Genomic DNA, 13,384 nt, shown 5'->3' on the forward strand with positions numbered 1-13,384 from the left:
TATTGTGGAGAGCAGGAGATTATTTAACCCATTCATCTATCAACACTATGTACACACTATTACTGTACAAACAAAGCAAGAAGCCTCTGCACATTTTCTTCATCTAGAGGAGGAGTTGACTACATTTATCTAAGAATCCTGAGTTATCATGATGTATTCTATCAGCTTTGCCTTATAACATCAGAAGATTCAAAAGCAGCTCAGGACTGCATGATTTCTCTGAACACAAGTACGTCTTGACTTCAGGTTGACCCTGAAATTTTCAGACATTTGGAAAAACTAAAAGTAAATAGTTAGAAATTAGGCGGGCAGTGACCACACAGTGAGAATCAGCCTAAGTCTCAATTCTAGCCTTTTTCTTTGTTATTTATGTAGAGGAGAGACCTTCACTGTAAATGTCAACAACACTTAACATTGTTGTTTCTAATGCATAAGCTTCTCGCTTGTATCATTAAACAAAGATGGGAGACTTTTCCACTCCACAGGGCTTACTGCAGGCATCTCACAGGATCTACCTTCCATCTGCCTTGAAAGTAGGCAAATTGGGTTGTTCATGCACCCTCAGGCTGCCAAGAGCTGTAATTTTTCAAGTTGTCCATACCAGCCATCTTCCTCAAAAATCAGCAAGTCTCCATGCCCTTATTGCCAGCAGTCAGTATTTGAATGCCATGCCTTAGGGTCAGGGAACAATGTACCGCTGCAGTTCCTTGTGTTTGCCCCGTGAGCTGTGGCCGGTGCCCATCTCCACAGCTGGTCACCCAGCTGCCACACCTCTAGGCAGCACTTCTGCAGACACCGGGCATCACCTTCAGCTTTTAGGAATACACTGACTAGAGTGAGGTGGACAGACATCCTCGAAACATGCCAGTCTCCTCTGCAGATGGGCCCCTGTCCCACGATAAGAGAATGCCACGTGTGCATCAACTTCGTGGGGAGAGTAAGCTAAACACTATCAATGCTATGGATTAAACAAACGGTAATATTTACAAACATGCTGTAAGCACAAACTCAGTGCATACTTTTTTTTTTACACTACCCAGAAGTTCAGGTCTGTATAAAGTTCCTTCTTCAGCATTCTTTTTTCCTTAAGATCTCACTCCACACAGAAGCTGAGAAATTATCTTTTACAGAAGGATTTGTCACCCTGGTGCCCAGCATGAGGCCATAGACCCAAGTCCCACCACATATTCTGTCCTCCCAGCTCTCTCCCAGAAACACCATGTCCAGCTGTAGGCAGACAACGTTATTCATATTTTAGTGAAGCTGTGAATCCAGTGAGTACAACAGATATCAAAATGAGTCCAAAATTTCCTGCAACACTTCTTTTTATTGATCAGCTAACTTTATGAGGTCTATGCAGGAGAAAAGAAGCCGCAAAGACTTCCAGAACTTAGAAGCAAATTGCAAACACATGAACTGGCTCTCAAAGACAGTTAACTATGAACTGCAGGAATCTGTCCCGAAATCAGCTCTTGTGAGTAAATACAAGCGAATGGTTTAAGGTCATTAGCTGTGCCAGCTTAGGTGGTTTACTTGAGATACACCTTACTAGCAACAGGACTTAAACCTGCCACTACTTCCAATATCACAATACTTCCATTGATGATTTTTAATGGTATTAAGACAACATGCATATAGTGTTGCATAGATACAAAACACAAAAGAAAAAAAAAGAAAGTCTGAAGACACATGGTACCTCCCTAACGAAAAAACCTGGCATGCGTTAAATGTAAGCTCCAAAAAGACCTTAAGGCCTTTTTTAATAACAAGATATAAATAAAATACATAACATTTGGACTCTTGATTTACATCGTAGTTTTGGAGCCTTTAGGGATTTTTTTTTTCAAGCTTTTCTTCACAACCAAGAGTTTGTTTTTTCAGAATACAAGCTAAGTTCCCAACATAATCCCAGGGCCTGGAAAGTTGGAACATTAATTTAAAAAACAATTATGCCAAAAAAAATGGGCAACATTTTGCAATAACCACACATTAACCATTTTGATCCAAACTCAAGCCTGATGCACAGGAAGCAATAAAGCCTTTAGATACAGGCTAATTCACGCCAAATGAAAATGGACCTTGAAAGATTCATAATGTGCTGTCCAAAGACAAGCAGGAAAATAAATACAGTTGTTATAGAGGGCTGTTCTTCCCTTTATTGCTGCATTTTTGATGCCCCTTCACAGGTGGCAAGGCAATGTCTTCAAAAAACTCAATAACTAATACAGTGATTTCTAATTCTCCCGACCCTTCCAGAAGCATTAAGATGTGGCACTTCAAAACACAACAGCCAGAGAAGACCTGCTCTTCTCTCTAGGAGGTAAAAGATAGGAATAATACCCATGTCTCAATTGCACTTCAACACTTCTGGGAAGAACTCCAATATGGAGTCACCCAATTAGCTGCAAACTTGGGGTCTGAGATCTCCCTGGGGCACCATTCCCTTCTCAGTGGGTCAGGAGAAAGACCATTCTTTAAGCACATTAAACAGCAAAGCATCAATTTTGATTGAAATAAGGGACTGCACTGGAGGCTTGTACTTTCGTCAAGAGGGCTCAAGAGTGAGAGTTGATTTAACTTCAAAATTCATAATATAACTTCCCTAAGAGGCTTTATTCAGTAATGAAAAGCTGATCCTCTACCTCTTCTGAAACTTTTACATTTTTCCCCCCCTTCAAACCTCTCATTTACTTTCTTGAGGCTATAAAATCAGCTAGATTCCCTGGGGAAAAGCAACGTTTTTATAGATATATTCCCATGTGATAATGGCAACTATTACCAATTTTGGTCAAATGTAAAATTCTAGTGGAAACTAGTTCAGAAATCTGCCTCAAACTCAAGAAGAAACAACAATCTTGTGTTAATACCTGCTCTGAACAGAACTAATAGCTATACACGCTTGTGCTTCTTGCTTATTTGGTTAAGGAAGAACACACGAAGAACAAAAAAAATGCTCACAGTAGGAAAATCATCTGTACAACAGAGTACAGCTAACAAAATAAAGACAAGGTTGGAGAATTAAAGCAGAAAAGAGACACCTCATTATTAAGCAGACCCAGTCAAATGTAGGGAAGGTGCTTGCATGTGGTATTCCAGCCTCTATAAAGAGCTGGAAGAGTAGGTTAGACCTACTTTTCTGATAGTTTTTCTTTGGGTCAGCTGTAAATGTCAATTGTAATGTCCAAGCAAATATGTTTTCTCAGAGATAAAGTATTGCTCATGCCAAGAAAGTTGATGTGGAAGAAAAAGCTATGCAAGAAAAAAAACATGCATGAAAAGAAAAGAGATTTTCTCCCGATAACATTTTGATATGCCAACTTTTGCATGCCCGAAAACTCAACATTTTCACTGAAGATGAATGACCTCTCCCCCATGAGACTAATGAAATCACTGCTAAGCAGCACTGAACCATGGGTCTTCCCAGAAGCACTAACACAAAAGAAAATATCCAAATAAAACCAAGTAGGAGAACAATTAACCATTGCACAATACATCTGTTAGTGTTGGTGCTCTGGGCAGACTTGACTTCTTTGTCACCAAACGTGTCACCAATTCCAGATGCCCCTCTCGTATCAGATGAAAGTACGAAGTCTCCTGGCCAATGCTACATATGACATTTGATAAAACTGTAGCACTGTTCCTTATCACCATGGGGCACAAATTGCTTCCTAGACTCCTGGTGGGAGGCAAACTCTGAGATGGTGACAAGACAGTCACTCCCTAAGAAATAAATATCACCTTCAAAGACAAACTGATTCAGGGCCAACAAAGCAGCCTCTCTGCTTAAAACAATCAGGCAGGAACAAAGGTAGAAGTGAAGACCTATAATTACTGCTAAGCAACGACACAATTACTGACTAAATGCATGGAAGAGATATTACACAGATCGTGTTTGTTTAGTTTTAGTGTATGCTGTGCCATATGTTTTCACTTAAGTTGAAAAAAATCTGCAGCAACTCTCCCGTTCTCATTACACAGAGAGGATGCCAGATACTAGCTACTCTTTCTTATGAAAGTCTTTTATATTCTTTAAGCCACATGTACTGAGAAATTCTATTAATAGTCAGGTATTTCTCCAGCCTTGTTTGTTGCACTTCTCCAAATAACTCTTTCCTTTTGCTTTAGCTACAGAGGTAAACGAAACAACGTTAAGCTTTCGATGTTACACTGAGTACTTTTTAGCATCTGGAGATGGAAGGACTGTCTTTACAATCAGATTGTTTTTGAAGAAAATGAAGATTCCTGATGAACTGTGTCAAAGTGATCAGCATACTGCCTTCTCCTTGATATGATCGCCTTTAGATAGTCCTGCCCTGAAAATCTTTGAGCCACTTCTACTTTTTTACATGTAATTTATACAGACATGTTACTCCAAATTAGCACAGCTCAGTAGACAACACTCCCCAAAAGCTGCTTTCCCCTAAATATCGCAAGACTTGTTCTCTCTAAATATCTTGGAATTGTTCTCTCTTGGACCAGTAAACACCAAGTGATGGATGAAAAAAAACTTTCATTTTTTTTCCAGAGACAAAGCAAAGAAGAACTTAGCTAAGAGTCTTAAGAATAGAGAGAAACTTTTAACAAAAGACAGCAGAAATCGTGGATTAGCCTCCAAGCTGCTAAGAATCTCTTGATTTCATAACTTTAGTACTTTCAAGCTACCACAGATTAGTTTCTAGAAGTTTCTTGGAACATGCAGCATTACTGAAAGTGAGCTCATCCTGTAGCTATATTTCACACACAAAAAAAGCCATTTTAACTTGGACTAGAGCACAGTAACTTGAAAACGCTGGGTGATATTCACCGAAGTTCTCAGCAAAATCTTCCCATTACCAACCCAGCCACAGTCAGCGTCTATAAACACCGACTGCCTTTCCCAGCGTGATGCACGTCGGAAATCCCAGCTGACGGTGTCACCGGGCTTCCTAACGCACAGAGCAAAACCCTGCCCCGTCTGTTTCAACACAGGCACGTCTTTCCACGCTTCCTCAGCCACCCCAACTACTCTTTTTCCCATGCACATCCCCATCTTCATCTCGCACCAGCACGTGACGGAGCTCCACGCTGCCTGCCTGGGTCAGTTGTTTGGATATCATTAGACTGCCCTGACTGAAAGCCCTAATGAGGTGCTGATCCCATCATCCAATCACTCAGCTGAGCCAGAACGTGTCCCGTGGGATGGCTAGAAAAGACTGATGCAAGAATTCCAAGTGATGTGTAACATGAAAGGGCGCCATTCGCATCGCTAGGACTCACAGCCTGTCAGCACGGCCATTAGAAATCCTGGGCTACAGAGATTTATAATTCAACCCTCCCACACACAGAACTTGCTCCAGACTGAAACTTGGCACAAAATTCAGTCCCAGGAGGGCATTAAAAAAATAACCCATTCAACGGTTTCCGTCCCATGGCTTCAGCTCACAACCATTTAAATGATGGCAATTTCTCATTTCTCCTTTTAACTGAGGAAATCCAATATAAAACACCAGATTTACATAACATTGCAGTGGTGATACAAGCTGGCAACAAACCCAGGGAGAAGGCTGCCAGAGCTGTTCCGTCATCCCCTTTTGGTGAATTTCTCCATTTGGATTCAGTTTAACAGAATGATTTTTATTAGGTCTAGCTGACATGCGTGATCTGCACATCCTACCTCCACGTTGGTCAGGCAGCTTGCCCGAGCTTTGTACACCTTGCGTGCCTGTTAGAAGGGGACAAGCCCTCCTGCGGTCAACGCAGCCTTCGTTTGTGCTGCCGCTGCTACTTCTTTGCTGCAAACTGCTGGCTGATTTAGAGGACAGTAATTAGTTGCCTATTGAGCTGCAAAAGACTGACTGGACAAGGAATGGACATACAGAAAACAAAGAAGGGAATTGATGTAAGCCAAAAGAAATTTGTCAGCACAGCCTTTGATTTGATCAGAGATTGTTCTGACAACTACCACATCTGTTCCAGGGAGAGGGACAGACCCAAGCCATTGTGGCTGCAGTCCTTTCCCCACCAGGTATTTCAATTCCTCTGGGGGCCATCTGTAATCTTGAGTTTGTCAGTGGAAGAAAAAAAATCTTGGAAGTTGACGCAATGCTACAAGCACTTCCTAATAAATACATGAGACTTCAGGAAGTCTGCAGCAAATCACGGCTATGAGCATAACCCTTCTGCTCCACCACTATCTCCCAGAGAGGCCTTTGGTAGCACATGCAGGATAGCGAGGAGCTTGTGTCACCTGCAAAATACACCGTTTGCTGGGTGGGCTACTCACTCCCATCTCATCACCACCAGCATCACTCTTGCTCTCCCACAGCATACCTGAGCTGCAGTCTGGGCTACTGTGCTCCAGCTGGAGGACAGGGCATATTACAAATCATCACCAAAGCATCTCAACAGATTTTTTCCTATTTGTTATACAAGTCCACAAGTAGAACAACTATAAAATAATTATAAGTCCAAAAGCTATGAAAAGAAAATGAAGATTTCTATCCGTAGTCAATCCCAATGCTCCAAAACTGAGAAAGAGGAGTCTTTCCTGTTCTTTAGAGAATTACTCACTTAAAGGTACTTTATATCAGTTTGGACTCTCTGCTGCTGTCAGCCAAGATGCTACAAGATGCTACAGCAGTCAATGTCAAAATGCTTCTTCCAGAATGTGACGGTACATCTAAATCGCCATTGTCACACTGACTCTCCCCCATGTGCTAAACCATCCTCCCTAAGACAAGCCTGAGGTCCACGTTCCAGCTGTGAAAACCCTTTTGAGCTTGAGAGCTGCATGTACAATGTTTCTTCAGAACATGGAAAAAGCTGACCCCAAGGGACCACCTGAGTTTTTAAAACAGAAAAACAAGACATAGCAAGCATTTGCAGAACGACCTTCTTTTACAACAGCTGTATAGTTTTCTCATACCTTGTCCTTTAATTCCAAAGGGGGGTACAAAGTCCCTGATACGTGCCCATTTCCTGAAGGAATCATCCAAGAACATTGGTGCCGGCTTTGAGAACCTGAGAAAACCAAAATGAGAGAGAAATTAACTCCTGAACTAGGAAGGATAAATTTCTGTAGGGAGGTTGAGAGAATCCATACCTAAGTGCTGATTCTACGTTCTCATTGGCAATACAGTAATGTGGAATATTTTACTTTTACCCAAAGGTGCCTGCAGTGGAATAAATCTGTCAGAATTTGTGCCATGAGGACACCCAAAACACTCAAGTCGTGAGCCTGGCAATCACTTCCACTCAGCAATTTAGAACTTCCACACTACTGTTTGGCTATTAATTTAGCTACAATAAGTTGTAAATTGCAACCAGAGTTTAGGCAGTTTTACTTCCAGCTTTGTAAGCACAAGCCAATTTACGTGCTGTCTATGCATGTGTGTGAGGAAGGGGTGCGGAGCTGCCATTACGTTGCTCGTGACATACACGTGTGCTGCTCTGTGCAAGTGTGAATGCACTGGGCAAATGTGTGTGGCGAGCAAGGCCGGAGTTATCTGCTCTCATGGCTGCTTCTGCCTCACTCATGCACACACAGAGCAGCTATTGTAACGCTGGCAAGAAAGGAAGCCGTTCAGGAGATCATGAAGCAGCACTTGGTTTACAGAGAATGGAAATTCAGTACAGATGTAGGTGTTTTCTTCTGCATTCATTAACATATAAATGATTCTAGAGACGTCGTTGCCAAACCAAACAGTTGTGATCTATCCAAAATCAGTCACAAAAGAGAGAACTAGTCCTTCTTAACTGTGTCATTATGGGAATACATTATCCTAATTACACCCTCAACAGACAAACACAGCAGCTACTAAAAATTGTCTCTTCTAGAAACAATTAGTACAGTGGCCAGATAAAAGGAAACAATTAGCAAAAGAAACTACAGAAATATTAACTGTCATATGGGACCATTTCTGAGTGTATCAAGATAACAGCTAGAAAATATGCTAATACTATTAGAAATCTGTTCATTCAATCATAGCAAAACAGTAGCAGGGATGTTCTGGATCAAAATCAATCACACCATGCTATAGAAATGAAGAAAGGAATGTACTGCATGTTCAGAGTATGTCTCCGCTACAGCCATACTGCAAGTGCAATGTACACGTATCTGAAATAGATACAGCCTGGCTAACCCGGGTACTGGTAGCAGGCTAGATGTAAGGCACCGGTTTAACCCTCCCTTCAGGCTGTTTTTGTACTCGGCATGCAACTCCATGCTACTGCAATCAGATAACTTTTGGACTTGAACTACCCAATTTAAGATAAACTCATGTACACTACGCCGCAGCCAGGTACAGAGCAACAATTTCAGATAGCAGCACAGTCGGGAACGGACGGAATGAATTCTGATCTATAAACTGCTCGAAGTACAGTCCTATCACAGATGCCCAGTAAATCAGAGGTTGCAGAAATCTCTGGGAAGGGGGAAGAGAGATACCAAGAGCATTTAGCAAAACAAGAACACAAGACTCCAACTCATCCATGCATACTGCTTCACATCCACTCATGTAATCATTAATAAGATCATCTATAACCATAAAAGCAGGATGGACAGATTACATAGCTGATCTAGAAGGAAAGGAATGTTTTTCAAGAGCTCACAATAGGAAAGGATCTATATAACTTTTTGAATAGGTGAACTGAACTGGCTCAGTTTAAGAGCACTGCACGAGAAAGAAGGTACAGGCTGTAAGGTCAGGCCTAACTCAGAGGTTGGTATTATTTATAGTTGCAATTAACTGGCCAATTTGCAAGTCATACACCAGGAAAAGACAATTTGCAGCAGTCTGACATGGAGTATTGAGTGTCTCTCTCTAATGCAGATTCCCCCTTACAAGGTGCCTGGTAAAACCAGGAGGAAGGTCAGATCCTCCTGGGACTCCCCAAAATCAGCGAAGCACTAGCAGGACTGACCTGATGCTCTATGCTGTCCCTTCTGCACGTGACAACCAGGGGACCAAAGTGATGCCCAAAGAGATAGGTGAGGTGGTCATTGGCCTTTTTACTGTATTTGTATTGTATTAGAGAGATTTTTCTAGCAAAGAACACAATAGCCTTAGACCAGCTACTATTATATGGTAATAGTAGCTCTGTACACAGGGTTAGGAAAACCGATTTTTAATTTATACTTTTGCTTCATTTAACAGGGGGGAGGAATGGTTTGAGGGGGAAATATTATATCCATATGGGGGGAAAAAAAGGAACAAATTAGAGGAAATTTAGCTCCCATAAATCTTGAAGGTAATTCCATTTTGGAAATATTAAGAAATCATGAATGCTGTAAGCTCATGATCTATGAAGAGTGCTTTGCCACCTCAATAAATCAGAGCAGGCCAGACCCGATGTCCAGCAGTGACAGGGAAACGCTGTCTGCCAGACCTCTCCAGGAGCATGGCTGTTCTGTCTCGGCTCTGAAGCACGTCTGGTGTATTCTAGGACCCTTCAGGAAACATCAGGATATGCCTCAAACAGGCCATGGGAATGCTCTCTGCAGAGCACCTAAAATACATTCCAAGGAATGCGTGGGAGTTTGTCAAACAGAAAAAGTAAATGTTTCTGAACTATGTTAAATTTTGTATCTACTGAGCAGCTTACATACGTACATATGCTGCATTTTACCCGAGTCGTCTGCCACTGCTACCTACAGGCAGGTTAGCTTCACCGACAACCACAGCTCCAGAAGTGAAACAGGTTTGTGCTCTACAGACAAACAGCAGGTAAAGCGAGTTTTGATTTTTCAGATTTAAATTTTAAGCGCTTCCTCTCTACCCCACCCCAAATTCCAGAACAGACGTAATACAACCTCACAGCACATGACAGCCGGTGAGAAATTTGAGTGCCTGTGGCACACACTTATGACCTGTGTGATTTGGGAGAGAAACGCCAGCATCTAAAATCACTAGTTTGAATGACGTACTCCAATAAAACAGCAAATGACATCTAAATAGATGAAAAGCTGGATATGATAATTACAAGGTACAGTCCAAATCTCTCACAGCTCTGAAGTTTGCACTTCTTATACAAAGACATTAGTAAAATCTCTTAACACTATTTGTCACAGTGAAAGGAAGTGTACTGCCAGAAAACTATTCTTAAACAGGAATCTACATACACAAGAAAGTCTGATACATATTTGTGCCAAGGGGATTCTGGCTTACGCGACAAAAAAATGCATTTCCAGTTATTTTCTCCCTGACGAGTAAGAAGAGCTGTGACCCCAAAACATTTCTATCTAGAAGGCTGAACTAGCCTGCCAGAATCTCCCCAGACAAGTTTTCCGACCATTTCCATTCTGTCCCCGACACACAGATCCATTCAGAACCACTTCTCTTTGATGCGCGCTGAGGAATTCGACATCAGCAGTGCTAACTTCCCAAAGCATTGTGCAAATTCTAGACCAGCACTGCCTCTATCAAAGTAGCTATTGAACAGTTTCAGACATTTAATCCTAACTAGAATATGCTCCCTACTCCTACCTGCTGCTTTCAAGGCAATTAATATGTAAACGTGCAGAAAGGAATAAGCTAGACCAGAGAGAAAGTAAAATAAACAAAGCAATTGATAGCTTTTGGCTATAACAAGGAGGGAAGAAGACAAGGCCAAGTCCTTGAAAGAGTAGATGAGAAGATGACACCACACTTCTAGAAATCACGACACTAAGGAAAGGGAGACTGGCAGCCGCTAAGTTCCATTGGGGGCTTATTTCTAAGATATTTCCTTCCTTTTTTCCCCCTCCTCCTTTAAGCTACCCTGCCCTTTTGTTTCCTCTTTAGTTAAGGAGAACCAGCAGCAAAGAAAAACTGGAAGCTGTAGGAAAAAACCACAAATGGTGCTAGAACCTAACGTTGTATGTAACCTGCACATTGCATTTGTAAAAGGCCATGAACAACCTTTTTTTTTGTTTGCTTTTTTTTGTTTGTTTGTTTTTCGTTTTTTTGTTTGTTGGTTTGGTTTTTAAATACACAAAAGATTGACTTATTTGTTCTGGAATGACTTCTATCCTCTCTGTTGTTTGCTTATGCTCAAAAGTATCCATGGTTAGACAGAAAGCACAAAATCTACCAATTTTATTAATAAAAAATGGCCAAAACACAAACCAAAGCACTCTAGCACTGAATCATTAGCTCTGATAGAGGCATTTATCAGAGAGAAAAATCTAAAATAACTTTTTCCTTTTTCCCCACTGAGACCTAGGTGTATGTTCTCTCCCTTGTCTCCCTTGTCTGGGGAGCAGCACGGTGTGATAGCACAGGGAATGAGGGGGCTTGTGATGTCCTGATTTCACATTTTTTATTGACGTTAATCCTCTGTCAAAAATCCAAGCAGCTCAAAGATTCCTCAAGCAGCTGAAAAATTTAAGAAACTGCATTAATAAGGATTAACCCCATCCTACAACCAACATACCTCTTTTCCTAAATTAGCAAATAAATGAGCCCTAAAAAATGGATGGCTGCAAGAAGAAAATCTTTAACAGTAAAGATCAGGCCAAAAATTAAGTTGATCTCAGCAAACTTTACAAATGGTCTAAAATAAAATCAGACAAAACAGTAAAGACAGCTTTGTACTGAAGAATGGCCACAGCAAACCCTACCACTGCCGTTTGAGACCCCTAGTTTCTTTTTTAGGAAGAGACAATGAGCCACTGATCCCTACCCATCTTCTCCCAAGCTACTCATGCCTAAAGACCCCGAGCGTATCTATACAGTTGTCTCTTCCAGGCTTAAAAGTCCTCAACTACTTAGCAACTCTCTAAACAGATGCCACTGAATTATGCAGTGGTATAACACTGCTTTGGTTTGTTCTCTGCCCTTTCCTAATAACTCTACCGTTTGGGCTTTGTCCATCACTGAGATGGTGCAATCACTTGCTCCTTCACAGCTCTGCAAGAAGGACCATGAAGCGTAAACCATGATCCTTCCTTCTGACATGAAGGGGCAGTAAATGTCACAGCCACTCCAAAGAACAAAAGCCTCTGAACAAGCTTTATTCCATAAACAAAGAAAAGGAAGGGAAAAATTAAGTCCACTGAACAAAAAATCCTCTACCCACCTGCAGGCCATAACCTGCAGTTATCCCATTTATCTCAGTTATCCCAGCCTCCTCCCCTGGGACCAGTTGCTCTGTACCTTTGAGGCACTTTGGAGCATCATCAACCTTCTTGCCATCTTTGCTCTCCATCATCAAGTAGGTTGTTTAAACTCATCGGTGCAGGCATTTTCCCATTGCCCGCTCAACTCAGAGCCGGACCAGCTGCTCCAACGTATCTTAAAGGGCCTCCTTACTCTGCACTGTGGTTCATACACAGAACATTGTCATACTACTGCAGAAAAGATAAACATCCTATCATGACTGAAAAATGTAACTATCACAGCTGCAAAACCTGTTAAGTACTCCATTTTATTCAGGATCAGAAAGCATCAGCTCAAGAACCATGCACGGTTCTGGGCCTCACGCAAAAAGCATGAACAAACTGGAAAAAGGCTGCAGGAGAGCTGTGAAAAAGATCTAAGGTCTAGAAAACATCATCTCTGAGTAGCAGCTAGAAAGAAATGAATTTGTTTAGTCTAGAGAAGAGAAAATCGAAAGACAACATGATAAGCTGTTAAATACGCCAAGGCTGCTGCAGAAGAGAAAGGTAGTGTCTCCACATCCCTGGTAAATAGAAGTAGTGGCCCTGGACTTAAAATGCAGCAAAAGAAACTTAAATTAAACATTAGAAAAAGGTTTCTTATGCTTGGGATTATTACACACTGGAATCTATTGCTTGGACATGGGTTACAGAACTTGCATCAACTACACTGGTTTCTGATTTTATAGTATTATTTTTAAGAACAAGTTTACATCTATTAAGCATGGGTTAGCCATAGCTATGCTTACTTTTAAGAGGGAAAATAGATAATCTTTTGAAGCTCTGTACAGGTCTCTCTCTTTTAAAACCATTTTCACACTGGGCTGATGTTGCTGGGAGGTGACCAAGTATCCAAGCTACAGTCTGCTGTAGTGGTGGGGAATCAAGAGCTGCCCTTCACACTCCCTGTGCTTCTTAAGTATTTACCTTCATATACGGTAATCAAATTTCAGTACAAACACAACTGTAGATAAGCAGCACATGGATTTTGCAAGCCTGTTGCCTGCCAAGACTGCTTTCTGTTTGTACCCTGTACCTTTGTGATAAACAGGAAGACACGTAAAGTTTAACCTTTCTGCAGTCATTAATATCTTGTGCTTACGCACCACCAAGGCACAAAATCAAAGACTGATTTAATATCAGCTGAGTCCCTCCTGCTAACTGACTACGTTCTGACATGCATGAAATCCAACAAAGTGTCCTGAACAACCTACCTTCATAATGCAAATAATGACTATGCAGACTGGAAAGTTTTGAGATAAACTATAA

General features: G+C 41.4%; 1 protein-coding gene across 5 annotated transcripts in view; it reads right to left on the bottom strand.

The window, feature by feature from the left end:
• The window catches only part of ST3GAL3 (ST3 beta-galactoside alpha-2,3-sialyltransferase 3), a 183,659-nt gene that overhangs the window by 66,741 nt on the left and 103,534 nt on the right, over positions 1-13,384 (bottom strand). For all 5 annotated transcript variants that reach the window (XM_075759621.1, XM_075759619.1, XM_075759618.1 and 2 more), the window contains one exon: positions 6,905-6,999. In XM_075759621.1, coding sequence (XP_075615736.1) covers positions 6,905-6,999 — 95 coding nt within the window. The remainder of the gene's footprint in view (positions 1-6,904; positions 7,000-13,384) is intronic.

Source organism: Balearica regulorum, chromosome 8 (genome assembly GCF_011004875.1).
Source record: "Balearica regulorum gibbericeps isolate bBalReg1 chromosome 8, bBalReg1.pri, whole genome shotgun sequence".
NCBI classification, from domain to species: Eukaryota; Metazoa; Chordata; class Aves; order Gruiformes; family Gruidae; genus Balearica; species Balearica regulorum.